The sequence below is a fragment of the Oncorhynchus keta genome, chromosome 6 (genome assembly GCF_023373465.1).
Source record: "Oncorhynchus keta strain PuntledgeMale-10-30-2019 chromosome 6, Oket_V2, whole genome shotgun sequence".
NCBI lineage: Eukaryota > Metazoa > Chordata > Actinopteri > Salmoniformes > Salmonidae > Oncorhynchus > Oncorhynchus keta.
In genome coordinates this window covers 14,894,821-14,920,642 of record NC_068426.1, presented here as the reverse complement: position 1 = coordinate 14,920,642, position 25,822 = coordinate 14,894,821, and the positions used below count along the sequence as shown (strand labels likewise).

Genomic DNA, 25,822 nt, shown 5'->3' with positions numbered 1-25,822 from the left:
TAAGAGATAGATATCTGGGATAGATAGATATCTGGGAGAATCCATTTGTCAGTCATATACATTGTATAAGAGCTATGTTCAATCTTAGTAACAGCTTATAAATACCTGACAATGGAAATGCAAATAATTATACCATTGGATTATTCAAACATCTCAACGACCTCTTACAATCTGTTGAAACTATTTGCATCCTGACATTTATCGATGTCTTTCAAAAAGGGCAGTACTGAATATTAATCACAGACTTGAGTGGAGGTGATAATGATTGCTTCTAGTTCTGCCCATCATCTTGTCAAACCTCAACTTTACGTGGCTGCACCTGTTTAACACGTGTCAAAACTCATTTTCAACTCGTCTGTCACACTTCTTCCATCAGGGCATCTGTTCCTTAAAGAGAGGTGGGGCACGAGGTCTCCCAAACCACATGGCCTTTACCACTCCACTGAATAAAAAGCTTCTCCGATGAATACAAGCCTCCCCAAGGACAAAAGCAAATTGGTCGTTCCACCAATTCGGTACCTTTTGAGAAGTTAAAAAAAACGTTTGATTTCACTTCATTTTAACATTCTGTCATAAAGATCACACATTCAACTTCCAATCTCAAGAAGTTAAATGTGAAAAAAGACTAAAGTAAGAGCCTATTAAGTGCCAAATTAAGCAACAGGGTTGACGATTTCATCTAAAATCAGCCATAAATCCCCGCATGACAGGGGGAATAGAAACGTGTTGTGTGCAACAGGGAGTGGCAATTAAAGGCAATGGATTAAGTGGGTTGAAATCTTTCTAGAAGTGACACAGAGGGAAATGTCAAAATGCTGAATTTTGGCACTTTAGCAAGACTTTATTCATATTTCAAATAAGATTTATTGAACTCTCCATGTGGTCTATATTAAATGCCACTTTTTTTTAATATAACAGGCTTTTAAATTCAATATTGGTGTACAATTTATACTGAAGATACCAAATGGATGCAAAAGGCACTCTTTTCATGGAATGACCCCAATACTTTCCATTGAGAGAAAATAGCCTTTGATGTTGAAAGTTATGGTTTCAGTATTTGCCTCATATTCTGGTTTGAATGTTACCTCGTTGGTGGACAGAAATGAGTTGTGTCAGTGGTCAATACTCATGACCAATAGCGGTAGCAGTTGATTGTGGTAGTCTCCTAATCCCGTTGCTTCTCTGGTCAACCAATGACCTTCTTTCACTGCCAAACATATCAAACCTGAAATCAAATTTCTGCTGATATCTCTAAAATGTCGACCCAATTTGTGAAGCCTGCTAATGCGGCCCTACAACAGTATATCACAAACCAACTTTATGTGAATGCATTTCAAAGAAAGTGTACATGCTTGTTGGTACTTTGATAAATAAAAAATGTTGAGCATATGACTGAGGACGTTGCTGTGTGGGAATTTTCAATCAAGACACTAGCTTGCGTACAACAGACACACATCTGTCAAGAAGCCTGTCACAAGTAAGGAGATATTCAGGTTTGTACCATCAGATATCTTAGGGAATGTGGCACATCCTTGTCCTGAGTGTTGCAGACCACCAGTCCACATTTTCAAACTTGTATTATAACATGTTGTTCTGGCACTAAACTGATCTAGACCAACAGTAAATGCTTCAGACTAATCTAGAATTTGACAGTACTGTTACAGTAACACATTGCTACTGAATCTAGACTGTGCATATGGATACATTTTTCTATTCATTCGTGTCCTGAATTGATTTGTGTTTTTGAAGAGTAGTCTGGACAAAAAAAAAAAAGTCCACCCCTTCGTAACATAATGTTAATGCAGAAGAAGACAGCCCTGCCCCCCTCCCTCCCATGCTGTTATTTCACGTGAGTGCACAGCATTGGCCAGGCGACGGCACGGAGGATTAAGAGCCTTAATTAAGATTTTGTTACAACTCAGCGTGTGCTGTCTATATATGAGACAACGCAATGGGGACAGAGTGGGGTGGAGAGGTTCCTTAAACAGCTGCCTGTCCAAAACCAACCCCTGAGGAAGATCATCTGTGTTTCTACATCATGATGGAAACTTGGAGGGGTTTACGTTCAAATGCAGTCTGTTAACGTATGCAGTCTGTGAGTCTTGTTTATAGAGTTAAGGAGGGAGATAGAACAAGAGAGAACGGGAGAGAGAGGAAGAGTGTGTGTGTGTGTGTGTGTGTGTGTGTGCGTGCGTGCGTGCGTGCGTGCGTGCGTGCGTGCGTGCGTGCGCGCGCGTGTGTGTGTGTGCGTGTGTACATGAAGCAAAGGCAACAGTGAGAGAAAACAATCCATATATTGTCCCTGTGATATGCAGTGCTGTGTGGGAAGGAGGTAGCACTCCATGTATGGAGTTGGGGGTCATCCCAATCCCAATCCCAAACTCCAACACAACACCATGTAATGGGAGCTAACACTTATAGTATTCATACGGGCTAATGAGTGTCTAAAAGCCTGTGACAGTGTTCTTCAAGGAATTTCATCGTGTGCATAAGTGTGGGGGTGGGAGAAGACATTCAGCTATGCTACCACAGTATACGCTGTATTTTGGTATTGTATGAGATCTAGAGATAAAAAGCTTTCTGTTACTCATTTCAATGAGGTAAATTAGCTTTCAAAGCCATGGAATTGGTCCAGAACCATGGTATAACTTTGTACCTGTTGATACAGTAATACACATTTACATAAGGGAGACTGACTGGTTGCTATGCAAAACTGCTAAATCATTTATTGATTACATTTTTAATTAACATGATTTTTCAAAATTCACAGCAAATAACAATACAGATCCCAAAATACTGTCTTCTCTGTTAAATAAGTGTTACACATTGTTACATTGTTACATTGTTACATACCAGAGTTATATACCATTGTTAAATACCAGAGTTATAATATGGAGATGAATCTGATATACCCACACACTTTCAATAAAATGAACAGTGTAATAGAGATCGAAAAATACATATTTGTCTGCTGTTCTGGTTCTACCTCCAGCATGTCCTTGCCATTATAACCCAATTTAGCCACTTGATGGCAGTCTTGAGTAGGCCTCATCCTGATACTTGTAGCAGCATTACCACCCTGCATCCCACTGCTGGCTTGCCTCTGAAGCTAAGCAGGGTCAGCCCTGGATGGGAGACCAGATGCTGCTGGAAGTGGTGTTGGAGGGCCTGTAGGAGGTACTCTCTCATCTGGTCGAAAACAAGATGCCCCAGGGCAGTGATTGGGGACATTGCCCTATGTAAGGTGTTGTTTTCGGATGGGTGGTTAAACGGGTTTCCTGACCTTCTGTGGTCACTAAAGATCCCACTGCACTTATTGTAAGGGTGTTAACCCTGGTGTTCTGGCTGAATTCCCAATCTGGCCATCTAGCTTCCAATTTTCTCATTCCTCTCTCCTGTAACTATTCCCCAGGTCATTGCTGTAAATGAGAATGTGTTCTCAGTCAACTTAGCTGGTAAAATAAGGTATAAATACAAGTATGTGGACACCCCTTCAAATGAGTGGATTTGGCTATTTAAGCCACACGGGTTGCTGACATGTGTATAAAAATGAGCACACAGCCGTGCAATCTCCATAACATTGGCAGTAGAAGGGCCTTACTGAAGATCTCAGTGACTTTCAATGTGGCACCGTCATAGAATGCCACCTTACCAACAACTTAGTTCGTCAAATTCCTGCCCTGCTAGAGCTGCCCCAGCCAACTGTAAGTGCTGTTGTTGTGAAGTGGAAACGTTGTAACGGTTTTGACTTGAGGTTATTATTTATAGGGGTGCCAGGTAGGTTGTGCCTACCAGAGAAAACATTGGTTTCTCCTTTTAGTTTGGGTGGGAATGAGTCCCATCTGGTCCGTCAAGTCTACACCAATACAAAGGACTTATGTAAAAGTCAGGATGGAAATAAACTTTTCATAAACCCTTAAAACATTGGAAAGAACTTAAAAAACAACTATATTCTGTTGCGTGGGTTGTATTAGCAACAACAATGATTACACACACACATATAATAATATCACAATGAGTTCTGGTTCCTCCAGAAATGTCCTGTACCTCGGGCCTAAAAAGAGTCCTGCCCGGTAAAGGAGTTCAGTGAACTCAAGTGACTTTTGTCACGCGATGTTTGTCCGTTCATTCAGTGTAGCGTAAACCCAGTATTAAACATACAATCAATATAACAATTACTTTACCACAGAACTTTAAAGCGGATCAACTCTTACTTAAGTCCTCAACTACCACTAACTACACAAATCACAGTATACATCACATCCAAACAAATGAAATACCGTATACAAAAAGGTGGTAGTCAGTCGGTCAGTCAGACAATCCAATCCGCCAATAGATCTCCAGCGGAGAAAGGCCACGAAGAACGGAGAGGTGTAGTCCAGGGACGCGATGAGTGGATCCGATCCTGGGTAAACTCTCTTAGGCTACAAAACACACGTTTAACGGCAACAAAACAAACGGAATAGAGAAGCTTCGGAACTGAGGGTTGAACACATCCTCATGCACGTCTCCATCACAACCCCCTTTCGCACAGCTGATGCTGGCTATTTAATTGGGAATTAAAGGGAAAGCGCCCTATTGCAAGGAGCTGCACTGAGACGGTTCAGAAAAATTCAGGGCCGTCACACACCCCCTCCCCTGGAAAAAGCCGACCATTGCCCTGGAAGGCACATCTTGGTCGGGAAACCGAGAAAGGTCTCCTCATCACTTTCCTCTACAAAAATATTCATTACTTTTTGGAGCTCACGCTCCTCAGCTGAGGAGTCACAGGCCTTAAGGTGCGAGACGTCTGGGTCTGGGAATCCGAGAAAAGTATCCTCACTATCCTCTTCAAAGGTATCCAGGACCTTGCGGCGCTCAATCGCCTCAATTCCTCAGCCGAGGGGTAACAGGCCTTAAGGCGTGAGACATGGACGATGCGCATATCTTCACCTGTGTCCTCTTTCACCACTCGGTAGTTCAAAGGGCCCATCTGCTCCACAATCCTATATGGTCCTTGCCATTTAGGAGCGAGCTTGGCCGAGAAGAATTGTTCAGCTTTCGAGTAAGGATGAGAGCGAAGCCACACCCGATCACGAAGCTGGAACTGCATGTCTCGTCTGTTCTTATCATAATTTCTCTTCTGCTTGAGTCGAGCCTGGATCATGTTCTTTGAGACAAGAGCTCTCAAGTCATGGAGATGGCCTACCTGGTCATAGCAAGCAGCGTCTGGAGTAAGCTGCTGGGGCTGTAGCACCATATCCAAGGGTCCTCGGAGAGGACGACTTAGGTTCAGCTCTGCAGGTGTGACTCAGTGGACTCTTGCACCGCAGAATTCAGGGCAAATCGAAACTCGTGAAGGTGCTTGTCCCAGTGTTTGTGCTGGGTCCCTACATAGGAAGCAATCATTGTCTTCAAGGTTCGATTTACTCTCTCAGTGAGATTAGTCTGTGGGTGATAGGCCGTGGTCAACTTCTGTCTCAGGTTCCATCTTTGGCAGGTCTCCTCAAAGAGATCAGAGACAAATTGGGAACCTCGATCAGACAGGATGTAATCAGGCACTCCCCAGCGAGTCAGGATCTCTTTCGTAAGGATGTTAGAGACGGTCCTCGCTGTGGCCTGACGCAGGGAAAAGAGCTCCACCCACTTTGAATAATAATCAACAAAAACAAGCATGTACACATTCTGATTGGAGCTTCTAGGAAATGGACCCATCAAATCCACTCCTAACATTTCCCAAGGTCGGGTAACCACCGTTTGCTGCAACTTGCCAGCAGGCTTTCTACCTTCTGGTTTGTACATTTGACAAACCTGACAATTTCGGATGTGTGACTTCACATCCATGCTCAGATGTGGCCAGTAGAGTAACGCTTGCAACCGCTTGTAGGTTTTGAACCTGCCCAAATGACCAGCTAATGGGTCTTCATGGAAATGTTGAAGCAGTTGTAGGCGTAGAGTGTCCGGTATGTACATTTGGTAGAGTGTTCTGTGAGGTAGTTGTACGACTCGGTAGACTTTATCTTCAATGATGGTCAGCTTTGTGGTAGGATTGACCATCTTTTCTCCATCTTCCAGGATAGTCTGGTACAAAGCCTGTACTTCTGGATCATCCTGTTGAGCTTTCCATATGGCCTCATCAGAGATGGGAAAGTCCATTTTGGGCGAGTCTCGACTGCTTGACAGGACAGTAGCACATGTAAGATCAGGGCCACCGTTATCACAAGTAGGAGCTCTGGACAAGGCATCTGGAACAGTGTTGTATTTTCCTTTCCTGTATTCCACTGCAAATGTGAACTCTTGCAACCGTAGAGCCCATCTTATGAGTCTGGTGCTTGGTTTGTTGGTCTTGAACACCCACACAAGGGAGGAATGGTCAGTGACCACAGTGAAGTGTCTTCCCTCCAAGTAGTACCTCCACTTTTCCAAAGCCCAGACCACTGCAAGGCACTCTTGCTCTGTTGTGGAGTAGTTCCGTTCTGCTCCATTCAATGTCCGACTGGCGAACGCTAGCACTTCTTCAGTGCCAAGTCCAGTCTGTTGGACTAGGACAGCACCAAGTCCAACATCACTTGCATCAGTGTAAACAACAAAAGGGCAATCAAAGTTGGGATGACCTAAAATGGGAGGTGTGACGAGATGTCGTTTCAGGGTTTCAAAGGAAGTCTGGCACTCTGCCGTCCATTGGAATTTCGCTCCTTTTCGCTTCATCGCGTTGAGGGTTCTGCCACCTGGGAGAAGTTAGACACAAACCGATGGTACCATCCAGCCATACCAAGGAACCGTTGAAGGGCCTTGAGTGTGGTTGGCACAGGGAAGTCTTGTACAGCCTTTGTCTTTTCAGGATCCACATGAATGCCGTCGAAAGACACAATATGGCCAAGGAACTTCAGGGAGGTTTGGCAGAAGTTGCTCTTCTTCATATTTAAGGTCAGACCAGCTTCTCTTAGCTTGTCCAACACTGCTTGAAGATCTTGAAAGTGTCTTTCTCTGTTCTGAGAGTAGATAATTATATCGTCCAGGTAGACGAAACAGATCTTCCCTTTGAGCTCACCTAACGCAATCTCCATGAGTCTTTGGAAAGTGGCAGGGGCATTCTTTAATCCAAAGGGCATCACCTTAAAGGAAAACAAGCCCTCGGCACAGACAAACGCAGTCTTGTCCTTGCTTTCCTGGTCCATCTCAACCTGCCAATAACCACTATTGAGATCAAGGGTAGTGAACACAACAGCGCCAGACAATGACTCCAGGATCTCATGGATGGTGGGAAGAGGATAGGCATCAGTCTGGGAAACATTGTTGGTCTTCCTATAGTCCACACAAAATCTAAGACCACCAGTCTTTTTTGGGATGAGGACAACAGGAGCAGCCCAGGGAGAGGAGGAACGTTCTATTATATCTTGGGTTAACATATCATTTATGAGTCCCTTTTGGATGATTAGCTTCGCTGGGGACAAACGATATGGCTTTTGCTTGATCGGCATTTCCTGTGTAAGGAATATTTTGTGCTTCAGGAGCCCGGTGCGTCCTAGCTTTGAAGTACATACATCAGCATTATTCTGCAGCTGCTCCAACAGCCTTAACTCCTCTGGCTGTTCCAGCTGAGCTCTTCTCACAGCCTGTAAAAGGAGATCATCAGAAGGATTATCAAGGGTTAGTGGTACCGGAGCAATGGCAGAGAAGACTGCCACATTTGAACCCCAATCATGTAACTTTTTAGCTTCCGATTGGTGCGGTATTAACTGAAAGGAAGGGGATGTCGATGGGGGGCGTAGGCAGTGACTCTTGGGGTTTCAGCTCTGGTTAAAGCACCCAGAGAAGGATGGTCATTCCTGCGAAGAGAGTTAGGTGTGTTGGCCTGTTGTGATTTGTGGTTTCTGGAAGGGTTTACTTGATACGGTCTTGGACATTCAGAGGTGCCAGCTTGGCCCTCAGTGGTCTGAACTGAAGTGGACACCAGGGAAACTCTGTGTAAGGAGTTGTGCCTAATGGAGGCCATGTCCACAGACACGTCATCCAACATTTTAACACAATTAGAGTTCTGTCTGCAAGTGGTCTACAGTGTTAACCATGGGAGAAAAACAGAATTAACATCCTTGAGGACCTCAGTGTGGTGATGTTGCAGGCGCCATTGGAGAGTGGCAGTGAGTTGGTTTCGTTGGTAGTCAAACTGCCTGTCCATGGCACCAGTCATTTCCCGTCTTCCACTCTCACTGAGCTCTTTCAGCGTGTGGGTTAGAGTGCTCAGTGAGTTTCTGAATTCCATGGCACTCTGTTGTTGCTCTTCCCTCAGACATTTGAATTTATGGTGGATAAGAGTTTGGAGATGTTGTTGAGTCCGACGAATATCAAGGATGTCACCTTGAAGTTGTAAGACTACAACCTCTGGAGATAAACCAGACAATGGAGGAAGGTTGGGTGTCAGAGGGAGGACTAGCTCAGTACTTCCACACAGATCCATGTCAATAAGTGAGTAACTGGTTAGACCGCCTGTGGCCTGTGGCTCAGGCCGAGCATTCAGATTCCCAGGGCTCTGGCCCAAATCAACTCCATTATCTCCATTCACATTATGATTTGTATTGTCAGCTTGATGGTCAGAATGGCCCTGTGTATTCCCATTGACAGGTATGACATGGATGAGCACATTATCTTGGGGTGAATCCATTGTTTTAATTCCACACAAAATATTTGCTTTGGTTAGTTCTCAATGTTGAGCTGTCCCATCTGGGGTGCCATTTTTTTTGTAACGGTTTTGACTTGAGGTTATTATTTATAGGGGTGCCAGGTAGGTTGTGCCTACCAGAGAAAACATTGGTTTCTCCTTTTAGTTTGGGTGGGAATGAGTCCCATCTGGTCCGTCAAGTCTACACCAATACAAAGGACTTATGTAAAAGTCAGGATGGAAATAAACTTTTCATAAACCCTTAAAACATTGGAAAGAACTTAAAAAACAACTATATTCTGTTGCGTGGGTTGTATTAGCAACAACAATGATTACACACACACATATAATAATATCACAATGAGTTCTGGTTCCTCCAGAAATGTCCTGTACCTCGGGCCTAAAAGAGTCCTGCCCGGTAAAGGAGTTCAGTGAACTCAAGTGACTTTTGTCACGCGATGTTTGTCCGTTCATTCAGTGTAGCGTAAACCCAGTATTAAACATACAATCAATATAACAATTACTTTACCACAGAACTTTAAAGCGGATCAACTCTTACTTAAGTCCTCAACTACCACTAACTACACAAATCACAGTATACATCACATCCAAACAAATGAAATACCGTATACAAAAAGGTGGTAGTCAGTCGGTCAGTCAGACAATCCAATCCGCCAATAGATCTCCAGCGGAGAAAGGCCACGAAGAACGGAGAGGTGTAGTCCAGGGACGCGATGAGTGGATCCGATCCTGGGTAAACTCTCTTAGGCTACAAAACACACGTTTAACGGCAACAAAACAAACGGAATAGAGAAGCTTCGGAACTGAGGGTTGAACACATCCTCATGCACGTCTCCATCACAACCCCCCTTTCCCACAGCTGATGCTGGCTATTTAATTGGGAATTAAAGGGAAAGCGCCCTATTGCAAGGAGCTGCACTGAGACGGTTCAGAAAAATTCAGGGCCGTCACAACGTCTAGGAGCAACAACGGCTCAGCGGCGAAGTGGTAGGCCACATAAGTTCACAGACTTGTAAGACTTAGCCTAATGGCGCCGAAGGAGATGGCTGCCGTTTTACTATCCCGTAACCAATTGTGCTTTTGTGTATGTTTTTTTGCATTATTTATAACTTTATTTAAAAAATAATCCTTCTGCAACCGTGTCTTGTGACCAAAAAGAGCTTCTAGATATCAAGACAGCGATTAATCACCTCATACTGGTGGAATACTTTTTCTTCAACGAGTCGGACGGGAAGAATTTACTTCAGATGCCCGACAAAGTCCTCATCCCCATAATTCGCAAGAAAAAAGAGACTGAGGAGACTGGAGAGACTGGGTGCCTTGTAAGGTTCTGGGTGCCTTGTAAGGATCTGTCGCCGAGAGGGTAATCTACCTTTACCGTCGGTCCTATTAGCCAACGTACAATCAGTCGATAATAAAATAGACGAACTACGATCATGTACATCCTACCAATGGAACATTAAAAAATGTAATGTCTTGTGTTTCACTGAGTCGTGGCTAAACGACGACATGAATAACATGCAGCTGGCGGTTTTAAGTTTTTTGGCAGGATAGAACAGTGGCCTCTGGTAAGACAAGGGTTGGCGGTCTATGAGCTGTATACGGCCATAAGCAAACAGGAAAACGCTCATCCAGAGACGGCGCTCCTAGTGGCCGGGGACTTTAATGCAGGGAAACTCAAAAATGTTTTACCTAATTTCTACTAGCATGTTAAATGTGCAACCAGACGGAAACAACTCTAGACCACCTTTACCCCACACACAGAGACATGTACAAAGCTCTCCCTAGCCCTCCATTTGGCAAATCTGACCATAATTCTATTCTCCAAGCAAAAACTAAAGCAGGAAGCACCAGTGACTCGGTCAATAAGAAAGTGGTCAGATGAAGGAGATGCTACGCTACAGGACTGTTTTTCTAGCACAGACTGGAATATGTTCCAGGATTATTCCGATGGCATTGAGGAGTACACCACATCAGTCACTGGCTTCATCAATAAGGGCATTGATGACATCGTCCCCACAGTGACTATACCTACATACCCCAACCAGAAGCCATGGATTACAGGCAATATTTGCACTGAGCTAAAGGGTAGAGCTGCTGCTTTCAAGGAGCGGAACTCTAACCCAGAAGCTTATAAGAAATCTCGCTATGCCCTGCGGCGAACCATCAAACAGGCAAAGCGTCAATACAGGACTAAGATTGAGTCGTACTACACCGGCTCCGATGCTCGTCAAATGTGGCAGGGACTGACTGAGTCTGTAATACCAACATGTTTCAAGCAGACCACCATAGTCCCTGTGCCCAAGAACACTAAGGTAACCTGGCAAAATGACTACCGACCCGTAGCACTCACGTCTGTAGCCATGAAGTGCTTTGAAAGGCTGATCAGGGCTCACATCAATACCATTATCCCAGAAACCGTAGACCCACTCCAATTTGCATAACGCCCCAACAGTTCCACAGATGATGCCATCTCTATTGCACTCAACACTGCTCTTTCCCACCTGGACAAAAGGAACACCTATGTGAGAATGCTATTCATTGACTAGAGCTCAGCATTCACCACTATAGTGCCCTCAAAGTTCATCACTAAGCTAAGGACCCCGAGCCTAAATACCATCTGCAACTGGATCCTTCCTGACAAGCCGCCCCCAGGTGGTAAGGGTAGGTAACAACACATCCGCCACGCTGATCCTCAACACGGGGGCCCCTAAGGGATGCGTGCTCACTCCCCTCCTGTACTCCCTGTTCACTCATGACTGGACAGCCAGGCACGACTCCAACACCATCATTAAGTTTGCTGATGACACAACAGCCTGATCACCAACAGCGATGAGACAGCCTATAGGGAGGAGGTCAGAGACCTGGCCGGGTGAAGCCAGGACAACAACCTGTCCCTCAACGTGATCAAGACAAAGGAGATGACTGTGGACTACAGGGAAAGGAGAACCAAATACTCCCCCATTCTCATCGACAGGGCTGCAGGGGAGCAAGTTGAGAGCTTCAAGTTCCTTGGTGTTCATATCACCAACAAACCAGAATGGTCCAAACACACTAAGACAGTCGTGAAGAGGGCATGACAAAATCTATTCCCCCTCAGGAGACTGAAAAGATTTGGCATGCTCAAAACGCTCCACAGCTGCACCATCGAGAGCATCCTGACTGGTTGCATAACTAACTGGTATGGCAACTGCTCGGCCTCCGACCGCAAGGCACTACAGAGGGTAGTGGGTACGGCCCAGAACATCACTGGGGCAAAGCTTCATGCCATCCAGGACCTCTATAACAGCCGGTGTCAGAGGAAGGCCCTAAAAATGTCAATGACTCCAGCCACCCTAGTCATGGACTGTTCTCTCTGCTACCACAAGAAAAGCTGTACCGGAGCGCCACGTCTAGGTCCAAAAGGCATCTTAACAGCTTCTACTACCAAGCCATAAGACTCCTGAACAGCTTCTACCACCAAGCCATAAGACTCCTGAACAGCTTCTACCACCAAGCCATAAGACTCCTGAACAGCTTCTACCACCAAGCCATAAGACTCCTGAACAGCTAATCAAAAGGCTACCAGACCACTCTTTTACACTGCTGCTACTCTGTTTATTATCTATGCATAGTCACTTTAACTCTAACTATATGTACATATTACCTCAATTACATCGACTAACCGGTGCCCCTGCACATTGACTCTGTACCGGTACCCCCTGTATATAGTCTCGTTGTTTTGTTTTTTGTTGTTGTTTTTTTACCTGTATATAACTAGGCAAGTCTAAGAACAAATTCTTATTTTCAATGACGGCCTAGGAACAGTGGGTTAACTGCCTGTTCAGGGGCAGAACGGCAGATTTGTACCTTGTCAGCTCGGGGATTTGAACTTGCAACCTTTAATTATTTGTGACTTTTATTTTCTATTTTTTACTTTTCTTAACTTCTAAAGTATTGTTGGTTAAGGGCTTGTAAATAAACATTTCACTGTAAGGTCTACCTACACCTGTTGTATGTGGTGCATGTGACAAATACAATTTGATTTGAATGGTTTGTTTGCATCCCAATATAACACAACCATTTGACATAGAAACACCAGATTTTCAGCAGGTTTAAAAAAATAATTGTTATTAATTTTGATATTATTAAAAGTATTAATAACAATCCACCCATCAGGCCACTAGGTTATTTGGTTGCAGGAAAGAGCTGCAATAGGGAAAGGGAGCCAACATCTGTCACATACACTTTCTGACAACAGAAAAAAACAAAAACAAAAAACAACACTTCAACTACAATAACATTCTCAGTAACGGTTACAGTAAGTCTGTAAGTCGCTCTGGACAAGAGTGTCTACTAAACGGCCAAAATGTGAATGTAAAAATTAACACTTGCAAAGCATGCTGGATGTTATTCTAATAAGCTCCGCCCCAATGAAAGACCAAATTTGGTTGTTCCGGACAGGACCAAATCTGAACCAATCATAGACAACTACAGTATGTTTCACAAGTTTGGACAGCACAGTACAGATCAGCACAGTATAGTACAGTAGAGTGCAGTAGAGTGCAGTGCATTGCCATACAGTGCAGTACAATACAGTACAGTACAGTACACTATAATACAGAATGTTATACTGTACACTACTGTGCTCTACTATACTGTAATGAACTATACTCTACTTTTCTTTACTATATTTAACTGTACTGTACTCAGGGACTGCTCCAGAAATAATCAGTTGGAAGGGCATTTGATTTCCATGTTTCTTTTTTTCACGGGACATGCATTCACGTGTACACATTTTTATGGGTTTGTGGGTTTTATAGTAAAAACGTAATTGGACTGTAAAATTGTATTACATTTTAATGTGTCTCTGATGCTGTCTGGGCAAAAAGAGTGTGACATGCCATACTGTGGGCAGCAGGTAGCCTAATGGTTAAGAGCATTGGTCAGTAACCAAAGGTTTGCAGGTTTGAATCCCTGAGCCAATAAGGTAAATACATCTGGCAATGTGCCCTTGAGCAAGGCATTTAACCCTAGTTGCTCTGGATAAAAGTGTCTGCTAAAATATAATACTATTTTTGGCCAGACAGCATCAGATACATGGCTACACATACTGAGACAGAGGGGTGCTTTTTCTCTCGCTCTAATGCTTTATCTGAGATTGATTAGTAATTCTGTCGGCGTGTCTCGTTCAAATAAATTATCAATATTAAAATATTTTATTTGGATGGGCAAAGATGTACGGTAGGGAGGGCCAGGCCCCCTAAGGCCCACCCACAATCCCGGCCCTGACTGTACTCTGCTCTACTCTACTGTGCTGTACTGTGCTGTCCAAACTTCAACCAAACCTGAACCAACCATAGACGTCTAGATATGGGCCAATCCAAGTCCAATTCGGGTGTCTATGTATTTTTATTTATTTAACCTTTATTTAACCAAGTAGGCTAGTTGAGAAGAAGTTCTCATTTGCAACTGCGACCTGGCCAAGATAAAACAAAGCAGTTAGACACATACAACAACACAGAGTTACACATGGAATAAACAAACATACAATCAATAATACAGTAGAAAAATCTATATACAGCATGTGCAAATAAGGTAGGATAAGAGAGGTAAGGCAATAAATAGGCCATGATGATGAAGTAATTACAATATAGCAATTAAACACTGGAATGGTAGGATGTGCAGAAGATGAATGTGCAAGTAGAGATACTGGGGTGCAAAGGAGCAAGATTAATAAATAATTAGAGTATGGGGATGTGGTAGATTGGATGGGCTATTTACAGATGAGCTATGTACAGGTGCAGTGATCTGTGAGCTGCTCTGACAGCTGGTGCTTAAAGTTAGTGAGGGAGGTAAGAGTCTCCAGCTTCAGAGATTTTTGCAGTTCGTTCCAGTCATTGGCAGCAGAGAACTGAAATGAGAGGTGGCCAAAGGAAGAATTGGCTTTGGGGGTGACCAGTGAGATATACCTGCTGGAGCGCGTGCTAAGGTGGATGCTGCTATGGCTACCAGTGAGCTGAGATAAGGCTGGGCTTTACCTAGCAGAGACTTGTAGATGACCTGGAGCCAGTGGGTTTGGCGATGAGTATGAAGCGAGGGCCAGCCAACGAAAGCATACAGGTCGCAGTGGTGGGTAGTATATGGAGCTTTGGTGACAAAACGGATGGCACTGTGATAGACCTCAACAAATTGGATGCAGAGTGTTGGAGGCTATTTTGTAAATGACATCGCCGAAGTCGAGGATCGGTAGGACGGTTATTTTTACGAGGGTATGTTTGGGAGCATGAGTGAAGGATACTTTGTTTGCGAAATAGGAAGCTGATTCTAGATTTAATTTTGGAATGGAGATGTTTAATGTGAGTCTGGGAGGAGAGTTTACAGTCTAACCAGACACCTAGGTATTTGTAGTTGTCCACATATTCTAAGTCAGAACCGTCCAGAGTAGTGATGCGGGTGCGGGCAGCGATCGGTTGAAGAGCATGCATTTAGTTTTACTTGCATATAAGAGCCGTTGAAGGCCACGGAAGAAGAGTTGTATGGCATTGAAGCTTGTCTGAAGGTTAGTTAACACAGTGTACAAAGAAGGGCCAGAGGTAAACAGAATGGTGTCGTCTGCGTAGAGGTGGATAAAAGAATCACCAGCAGTGAGAGCGACATCATTTATGTATACAGAGAAGAGAGTCGGCCCGAGAATTGAACCCTGTGGCACCCCTATAGAGACTGCCAGAGGTCCGGACAACAGGCCCTCTTGACATACTGAACTCTATCGGAGAAGTAGTTGGTGAACCAAGCGAGGCAATCATTTGAGAAACCAAGGCTGTTGAGTCTGCCAATAAGAATGTTGTGATTGACAGAGTCTAAAGCCTTAGCCAGGTCGATGAATACGGCTGCACAGTAATGTCTCTTATCGATGGCAGTTATGATATTGTTTAGGACCTTGAGTGTGGCTGAGGTGCACCCATGACCAGCTCTGAAACCAGATTGCATATCGGAGAAGGTACGGTGAGATTCGAAATGGTTGGTAATCTGTTTGTTAACTTGGCTTTCAAAGACCTTAGAAAGGCAGGATAGAATAGATATAGATCTGTAGCAGTTTGGGTCTAGAGTGTCTCCCCCTTTGAAGAGGGGGATGACCGCAGCAGCTTTCCAATCTATGGGAATCTCAGATGATACGAAAGAGAGGTTGAACAGGCTGGTAATAGGGGTTGCAACAATTTCGGGCAGATAATTTTAGAAAGAGAGGGTCCAGATTGTCTAGCCCGGCTGATTTGTAGGGATCCAGATTTTGCAGCTCTTTCAGAACATCAGCTATCTGGATTTGGGTGAAGGAGGTTTGGGCGAGTTGCTGTGGGGAGCGCAGGGCTGTGGGGAGCACAGCCGTAGGAAAATGCTTATTGAAATTCTCAATTATTGTGGATTTATCGGTAGTGACAGTGTTTCCTAGCCTCAGTGCAGTGGGCAGCTGGGAGGAGGTGCTCTTCTCTCCATGGACTTTACAGTGTCCTGGAACTTTTTTGAGTTTGTACTGCAGGATGCAAATTTCTGTTTGAAAAAGCTAGCCTAAGCTTTCCTAATTGCTTGTGTATATTGGTTCCGAACTTCCCTGAAAAGTTGCATATCACAAGGGCTAATGCAGAACGCCACAGGATGTTTTTGTGTTTGTCAAGGGCAGACAGATCTGGAGTGAACCAAGGGCTATATCTATTCCTGGTTCTAAAATTTTTGAATGGTGCATGCTTATTTAAGATGGTGAGGAAGGCACTTTTAAAGATTAACCAGGCGTCTTCTACTGACGGGATGAGGTCAATGTCATTCCAGGATTCCCCAGGCAGGTCGATTAGAAAGGCCTGTTCGCTGAAGTGTTTTAGGGAGCATATATATATATAGGGAGCGTTTGACAGTGATGAGGGGTGGTCGTTTGACCGCAGACCCATTACGGATGCAGGCAATGAGGCAGTGATCGCTGAGATCTTGGTTGAAAACAGCAGAGGAGTATTTGGAGGGCGAATTTGTTAAGATGATACAGTATCTATGAGGGTGCCCGTGTTTACAGATGTGGGGTTGTACCTGGTAGGTTCATTGATAATTTGTGTGAGATTGAGGGCATCAAGCTTAGATTGTAGGATGGCCGGGGTGTTAAGCATGTCCCAGTTTAGGTCACCTAGCAGCACGAGCTCAGAAGATAGATGGGATGCAATCAATTCACATATGGTGTCCAGGGCACAGCTTGGGGCAGAGGGTGGTCTATAGCAAGCGGCAAAGGTGAGGGACTTGTTGCTGGAAAGGTGAATTTTGAGAAATTGAAGCTCGAAATGTTTGGGTACAGACCTGGATAGGAAGATAGAACTCTGCAGGATATCTCTGCAGTAAATTGCAATACTGCCCCCTTTGGCAGTTCTATCTTGGTGGAAAATGTTAAAGTTAGGGATGGAAATTTCAGGGTTTTGGTGGTTTTCCTAAACCAGGATACAGACACGGCTAAGACATCCGGGTTGGCAGAATGTGCTAAAGCAGTGAATAAAACAAACTTAGGGAGTAGGCTTCTAATGTTAACATGCATGAAACCAATTATTTTACGGTTACAGAAGTCAACAAATGAGAGCACCTGGGGAGTATGAGTGGAGCTAGGCACTGCAGGATTAACCTCCACATCACCAGAGGAACAGAGGAGAAGTAGGATAAGGGTACGGCTAAAGGCTATAAGAATTGGCCGTTTAGCACGTAGGAACAGAGAGTAAAGGGAGCAGGTTTCTGGGCATGATAGCATTGATTCAAGGCATAGTGTACAGACAAAGGTATGGTAGGAAGAGAGTACATTGGAGGTAAACCTAGGCATTGAGTAATGATGAGAGCGATATAGTCTCTAGAGATGTTTAAACCAGGTGATGTCATCGCATATGTGGGAGGTGGAACAACATGGTTGGTTAAGGCATATTGAGCAGGGCTAGAGGCTCTACAGTGAAATAAGACAGTAATCACTAACCTGGACAGTAATGGACAAGGCATATTGATATTAGGGAGAGGCATGCGTAGCGAAGTGATCGTATGGGTCCAGAGAGTTGTTGGGCTGGCTGGGGACACGGCGATTCAGACAGTTAGCAGGCCGGGGCTAGCAAGCTAGCAGCTAGCATAAGGGCTTTAGAGGGATATTGTGATGGGGTAAAAGTCTGTTTTTGCCTCCACGTGTGGTGGGGTCGATAGACCAGTCGTGGAATTAGTAGGGTTCAAAGTAGCAGGGGGGTCCAAGTCCAATTGGCAAAATGGGTATCGTGGTCCAAGAAACTGGCCGATGGATCAGCTAACAGTCCAATATGCTCTAGATAGCTAGCAGGCCACGGTTAGCAGAATGGGCCTTCAGGGGCCTGTTGGGATCCTCTGGAAGATTATGTCAGTATTTCAGTCGTGAAGGATCGGCGGGGTTCCGTGCCCCGTACCAGCAGTATTGTAGCCGAGGAGTGGGCTTCAGGAGTAGCCCAGGAGCCCTAGCTGGGAGTTGGGTCTAGCATGGGCTTGCTAGTTGGTGCTTGCTCCGGGACGGAAACGTTAGCCAGGAGTAGTGAACCTGGGTTGTGGTTAGCTAGCTGCGATGATCCAGATGAAAAGGTTCAGAGTTTGTGGTAGGAATTCAGGGATATGGAGAGAAAAATAGGTCCGGTATGCTCTGGTTTGAAACGCGTTGTACGAACTGGCGAGAGCTTTCAGAGCTAAAGGTTAGCTGATGACCGCTAGCAGTGGTTAGCTAGCTAGCTTCAGTTGAGGATTCCATGTTGAAATCAAGGCCGGTCCAGACCGGATAATGACATCTATGGACTTGAAATCAAGGCCAGGGCGGGCGGGCTGAACGTCTTTTCAACGTTCATGGACGTCGGTGTCAGAGGGTGCTCACTGGGGTGTCTCTTGTCTACTTCCTACTCTTAGACCAAAAACATAAAATGTGTTTACATCATTGGTCTCAATACTGCTTAATATAACAATCAATTATTTGAGAAACAATATACATTTGTGTCTCAAAAATGTGTTTAGTTTTTTTTTACTTGCGTTCAATACTGAGCAACTCACTCCGCATATGATTCCCGTCTCCACAGGCGCCGAGAATGCCGGAGTCAGAAACGGGGCACTCCGTCTACCAAAACAAGTGCAATGGCTTGCTGGGTCAGCCTATTTTAAACGTCGAAAGAAAAATACCCAAATGTGTCAACAAAACACAGAAACAACGTGTCCGTTTCGACGTAGTATTACAATTTTTAACAAAAATATACACTTTACTGACGCGATTGGTGACTGGAATAGTATTTAGTTTTCTTAATTTTACAACCCCCCTCTTTAGAGCCAACATGGTAGCGGCGTAAGGTTTTCTTCCTGTCAACGCCGCACGCGTGTGGGTCAACGCCACATTGTAGTCCTCGCTTTTTATTATTATAATGGAATTAAGTCAGCAAGTACCGCGCAAAAGTTTTATATGTTCATTCTCTGATTGTCATGCATCGTACAACAAAGCATGGAAACTAGATGCTCATATTTGCAAGCACACAGGGCTGGTGAGTACAGCTTTACTGGTCAGCTAACCGCTAGCTAGCAACATTTTGAGACATGCCATGGACACCGGCAAGTGAATTTTGTATTCCCTGTATTTGGTCTGTAGTTAGGCGATTCCGCTGCCAAAATAGGTTTTGATGTAATGCTGGGTAGTTAAAGCCTGAGTTCGTGCCTCCGCACAACTGCAGTCCCGCTACGTGGTTTGATAAAGCTCTTGGGGGAATTAAACCAGTCTCAAACTGATAGACTGTGCTGTGAATGCAAGGACTGGCAGTCTCTGAGATCGACGTTGTGAAACGTTATACAGACTTCAATGACGATATAAAAAAAACACCAGAGTAATACGTTTTTTTCTCGCTCAAATGAGACTAAACCAAGCTTAGTACAAAACTAGCTGCCTATGTTTTCTTGTTCTTCAAGAATCAATGGGTATTTATTGTAATGGCAATTGAACAGGAAATATCCCACGTTGTCCATCTACAAATGCTTCAATTTTGTTCTGTATTCTGCAGAAACCATTTGTGTGTGAACATGACGGCTGTGACAAGTCATTCTGCGACAAGTACCACCTAGCTCGGCACCAGTTGAGCCACAGTGGAGAGAGACCCTTTAGGTAGTATTTGTGTTATTTAGCCAGCTAGTGCGGACATTCCAGACAAATTGGCTACAAGTGGTGTTCTGTTTGTTGACAGATGTACAGTAGATGGATGCACAGAGGCCTTCACTACAAATTACAATTTGAAGAAACATGTTAATCGCAAACACAACCATGATGAGGAGAAACTGTATGAATATGTGGTGAGTTAATCTGACTACATTTATTGGTTTTAGTCAGCCAAGGTATTATGAAATGCAGTACTTAGCTAACAGGTGTGTAATTTGCATTGCTGCCTTAATTGTTTTACTCTTCCGTGTTTATAGTGTAGCTTTGAGGGATGTGGGAAAGTGTTCAGGAAGAACAATCAGCTCAAGTCACATGAGTGCCAGCAGCACACCAAACTACCTCCCTTTCAGTGAGTAAATTAAGCTGTTTGTTATGCTAATGTTATTACCCCATGTTGTTGGTTGAAAACAATGTCCTGGAGCGAATGTAAATTTATTTTTAAATGTGAAAGATTTGAGCCCTGTGAACTGAATATCCAGGAGATTGTAACCCAGTACAAAACATGCCTAGCACTCCGAGCTTTGGTCTAGAGAACAACACTTCTGCCTTTGTCTTTCTTGCTCACTGGCTTTATAGCTGTACCTTTGAGGGCTGCGAGAAACAATTCACTTTCCCCAACAAACTACGGCTTCACGAGAAGGTGCACAGAGGTAAGATTTATCTCCTGATCCTGCAGCTGGATTGTCTGGGAGTGACACTGAGCCCTGTAGGAGACTAACTGCTAAAATGTTGTTTTTCTCTCACACACAGGCTACCCCTGTGAAAAAGATGGCTGTTCTTTCATCGGAAAGACCTGGACTGAGTATACGAACCATAGGAGAGATGTACACAGAGGTATGCTGTCTCACACCTTTACGATTGACACATTGCTTTCAGAATAGTGTGTGTACAAAAACCATTACAACAATGTATGTCTCAGAGGTCAATGAAGGTCACTGCAAGGTGATTGTTTATTTCTCCAGCCCTTTTTCAGTGTAATGAGTGCAACAAGGTGTTTCGCGACACCTGGTTCCTGAAGCAGCACCAGCGTGTCCACGCAGAGGAGCGCCAGGTGTTTATCTGTCCCAGGGAGGGGTGCCAGAGGTCCTTCACTACGCCATTCAACCTGCAAAGCCACATCGGCTCTTTCCATGAGGAGCTACGGCCTTACACCTGCCCCCATGAAGGCTGTGGAAAGACCTTTGCCATGAAGGTATGGATACCTGACCAGAGTCTTGTTGTGTTGCTACCAGATTCACCTCACTCTTATTAGTCAAAATCAGCTTCTGTATCTGAAGGTCAGTTGTATGGGAGAGTTGTCCTCACAAATTTTCCTAACAGTGAAAATGTCAGTGATGACATGGATATATGGACCTATGTTCCCTGTAATAGAAAACTCTGTCTTTTGCAGCAAAGCTTACAACGCCACAGTGTTGTCCACGATCCAGAAAGGAAGAAACAGGTTAGAATAGGCATGCCATGTATGCTTGAATACGTTCATTTTGTTTGAACACACTTCTTGTAGCCAATACTTAAACCTTACATTTTGTGCTGTTCCTCACATCCTATGAAAATGGTTAATACATGTTATTGTTTATTGATTTGTAACTGTTAGTGTTTCAGCCCTGTATTAGCTAACGGATCAATTTTTCATGTTTGCAGAAGAAACCCCGACCCAAGCGATCCCTGGTTTCCAGACTGAGTGGTTACGAGCCCAAGAATAACAGTCGTCCAAAGCCCCATGCAGCTTTGCAATCAGAATCCATTGCAAGGGGTCAGTCAGAGCAAACGAACACTGTTGGATCAGAGCCTATTACCCTGGTATCCCTTCTTCAGGACACAGTCTTTTGCAACTCTGGTTAAGAAATCAAACTGTGACCATCTGACTGGATTTTGCCATATGGCAGTATTACTTTCAGTGCCAATTAGCGTACATTTACTCCAGACACCCCCCTCATAAAAACATGATATTGCCTTCGCTAGTCTAGTTCACTGTGCGTAGATCTTTAATTTGTACTTGAGCTCATGAGTTTACATGCACAACTGTTAACTTAATACAATCAAACTGAAGTGCTGTGAGGTCTGTTGGGAGAGCTGTAGGTGACGTGTTGGGCATGGTGGGCTGTGAGCTGGTATCAGGATGGTGCTGCGGCAACTGTTCATTTCTTTGACTTCCTTCGCAGGTGGACACAGGATGCACATGGCAGCTCTTCCATATTGGATGACTTTGGGTTTGGAAAGAATTCCTGTCAGCACCTCTGTTGCACTATCTGCTCCATGGTTGTGTCCTGCTGTCAAAATCATAAAAGTATGGAATGCGTTTGGGTCTTTGCGTGTCAAAAAAGATACATGTCGAATAACACTTTGACGCATTAAATAAGATTTTAATTTGACACGTCAATTAATAAGTAAATTCTATTATTTGCACAAGCGCCACAACTACTATCAGTAGCACTGTCAAAGTTGTACAAAAAGAGTGCAAACAAGCACACGCAGACCACGAACGATGCGTTTACAAGTACCGCGTTGGTAATAAGGCATTATTTGTTCGACCGCTACTTCTGGGTTACCAATACAACCAGCCTGAAAACAATGGCCAGTAGAAACTGCAGTCATTTAAATTATTCTTAACAATGATTTAGAAATCCTTGTAAGTATTAGCTTCGGTATCCAATTGTTCGCCTATTGAAACGGAATTTAAATTCATGAAAATAAATAGCTCGCCAACTACTTAATTAACCCTGTTGCCCAAAGCTAATGTTATAAGCAGCCAGTTAGTTTAATAATCTGGCTAGTAAGGCTCAACCGGACCGGGGTATGTGTTGTGAAGATAGCCACAATAGGATTAGGCACAATAATGGAATATGCTGTTTGCCTTCAAAATAAAAGTACCCCTGAAAGTGATGCAGAAGGTTACAATTGATGGAATCCTATCTTGTCTAATATTTAGACTAGATAATGTTAAACAAGGTTGGAATGTGAAGCAATGAAATGGGATATCAGTCTACTCTGTGACATCCACATAACACAAATGTGAAGAGTTTACGCAAATATTAGCATTGTAGCTCTTATCGTGTGACTGAAATCACCTCCCCGGTCAGCCTATTGTGTGTATTGAATTTCATATTGCTCTGTAGAGCTTTACCTAAGGATTGGGGATCAATGAAATTGGGTATCAGTTTACTCAATACCCAATTTTTTTTTTTCAATGTCCTCGAGTTATCAGACTCCAAAACATCCATGCAGTATTGTTTCTCCTAGGGAATGTTCAATACACATAGGAGGTTGACAATAAATGTGGCTCAATTCAGTTCTCTCGCAATAAGAGCTAATGTTCTCTGGGTGTCAAAGGAGTAGACTGATACCCCATGCCATTGATCCACAATCCATAGGTAAGGCTGTACTTCTGTAGCTCAGTTGGTAGAGCATGGCGCTTGTAACGCCAGGGTAGTGGGTTCGATCCCCGGGACCACCCATACGTACAATGTATGCACACATGACTGTAAGTCGCTTTGGATAAAAGCGTCTGATAAATGGCATATATTACTGTACAGTGAAACAAGTAAACCCCAATGCAAGTCTAATACATCCAGTGTTATTTCAAAAGATTTGTCAAATTATTGTATTTTGTTGACTTTATATAACATTCCAACCTCGTGCATAATGATCTATTCAATTATGGCATAATTATACAAGTTGTATTCATTTGTGTCATTGTCAATAACACTTTAATTCTGAAGGCTAACTGCAAAGTCCACTATTGTGGCTAATCCTTATTGTGGCTAGCTTCACAGGTGGGTCTCGACCACCATTAATCAATAAGAACGGTTTTATAAATAAGGGTTATTTTTGATGACACCTAGCTATAGATACTGAAACAGATGTCGTTTTGCTATGTTTTTGGGGAAGAACATTGTTTGCGTCATCAGCTAGCTAGCTTTTTTTAATGACCAGCACTGTAGGTGCGCGAGACAACTTTACCAGCATCAGAGCATACGTATTGATGAACCGTTGTGACATATCAAACACAATTGAGAGTGTAATGGATGTGTAATAACTACATACAAAATTATTGAACGTGTTGAATTGTGTAACGTGCAGTCATATTCAGGTCCTGATTGGTCAACAAGCTTATTTGACATGTTAAATAGTGTTATTTGACGTGTATCTTTTTTTGACACGCGAAGACTCAAACAGCGGTCCATATAGAAATACAACATTAACATTTGGCTTATTCCGCATTTGCACATCTCAGGAAAATCAACATGGAGTCCTTGTACAGACAATAGGGCACACTCCTTTTTCTGTCCAAAAAATACATTTTTATTTATTTATGCATGTCTGAGCCTAGTTTGTTGCTAACAAGTCTCTTTGTTCTGCCAAAGGAAAGTTGTTGTACATATACAGAATTGAATGTGTATTTTTGCAATAAAAATAGACTTAAAACCAACTAACTATTTTGCTGGTTTCAACTACAGAATAGTGAAGAGGTTTCGGGTTTGTCCAGGTTGACACATTTTAGTCTGAAATGGGAGGTTTATTGGTTGCAATACTAATGGATACCTGTTCTCTAGTTCCATGAGCTCGTTAGGGAGATGACGTACATGAAGATTGTAGTAGTCGTTATGCATACAATTCAGTCATCTCTACAGTGTCTTTGAAACAACAGAATGATGTGCATCAGACAGGTAAAGGTAAATCAATCCCTGATAGATATCTCACCAGTGGCTGTACATGTTCCATACATCCTGTTCTCAGAGTGATTCTGACACGGTGCTTTTTATCCAGCCAATTCTGGACCTGCCGCAGCTTGGTTAGAAGATCATGGTTACCAATGTCAGAGGAAAAGGTGAGCTCCTTTACCTGCACAGGGCCTCGGCTATGGGTAGTAGTTTTTGTTCTTATTTTAGATCAGAGGGGTATACTACAAAGCAGGTTCAATGAGTTAACCAGCTAACTTCGATAAACAACCAGAAGTAACTGGATTTTTGGGGGGTTCATTAAGAAGGCTAAACTCTATTTTGGATTTTTTGGGGGTTCATTAAGAAAGCTAAAGTCTATTTTCTTTTGGTTGTTGAGTCAGAGGCCATGCCCATTTCAAGCTTACCTTTCCAAAAAATAGTTATTTCAGAACATAGCTGACTAACTCATTGAACCTGCTTTGTAGTATGTATATACATCACTGTGTTTTATATAAAAATGTGGGTTGGACTTCACGGTCTGTGAGATGAGAACAACATGCTCTCGTGTTTGTCTATAAAGCACTTCTGAATAAACTACATTATTTATCATCACTCATCAATATTAGAATTAGAATTCCTAAAACCAGGTCTCAAGCATGGATTACATTTGAGGCCCATGGGATTTCCACAGAGTTGGGTTTGGCTGCCTTTTCCTGTTATGCTCCTTGCCTATGGAATAGCCTGTAGACTAAACTTAAACTTGAGACTCTTGTCCCCCTTGCCCAATTTAAATATTTATTGGAGGATTTGTATTTTTGTATTGCTTGTAACTGTTTCGGGTAATGCAAGTTCTAGTGCTGTTAGGGGAATAACCTATGTGTAAACGTAATCTGTTGCTGTATTTTTGTGTGTTATCTGTGATTGTTTTGTTTGTCTTGTGTAGTTTCTTAATCATTGTACCTAAACTGTATGTGTAAACATGTATACGGAGGGCCCAGCTGTAAAAGAGACATTGGTCTCAGTCTGTGTTCCTTGTTGAAATAAATGTATAATAAAATAATAATAATATCGCTCTTATAGGAGAAAAGGCATTTATTTTAGAGAATTCGGATACAACCATTGTGTGCAAGGTAGCGATGTACATGTGTCTGGTGTAAAACAGTGGTTGTATATGCTAAATGTTACACACCTGTCTTGGCATTCTGTTTCTCACCGAGTTTGAGCTGCTCCTCGTGGATATGTTTGCCAGTCATTAGACGGGTGGATCTTTTGTTTTCGTTGAGGCACCAGTTTTAGCCCATTCCCGTCCATCAGTCTGAG

General features: G+C 43.4%; 1 protein-coding gene across 2 annotated transcripts; it reads left to right on the top strand.

The window, feature by feature from the left end:
• Positions 1–18,752: 18,752 nt before the first annotated feature.
• Positions 18,753–25,579, top strand: LOC118385029 (transcription factor IIIA). Of its 2 annotated transcripts, none has more exons than XM_052520830.1 (10): positions 18,753–19,179; positions 19,690–19,790; positions 19,870–19,975; positions 20,099–20,191; positions 20,410–20,491; positions 20,592–20,675; positions 20,804–21,033; positions 21,232–21,282; positions 21,483–21,594; positions 22,004–25,579. In XM_052520830.1, exons 1-10 carry the CDS (start codon positions 19,063–19,065, stop codon positions 22,186–22,188), a joined length of 1,161 nt encoding a protein of 386 aa, XP_052376790.1. In that variant the 5' UTR covers positions 18,753–19,062; the 3' UTR covers positions 22,189–25,579. The 2 variants fall into 2 exon arrangements, with proteins under 2 accessions (XP_052376790.1, XP_052376791.1); XM_052520831.1 differs by having other exon boundaries at positions 18,756–19,179; positions 20,099–20,190; positions 20,418–20,491.
• The last annotated feature ends 243 nt before the right edge of the window (positions 25,580–25,822 follow it).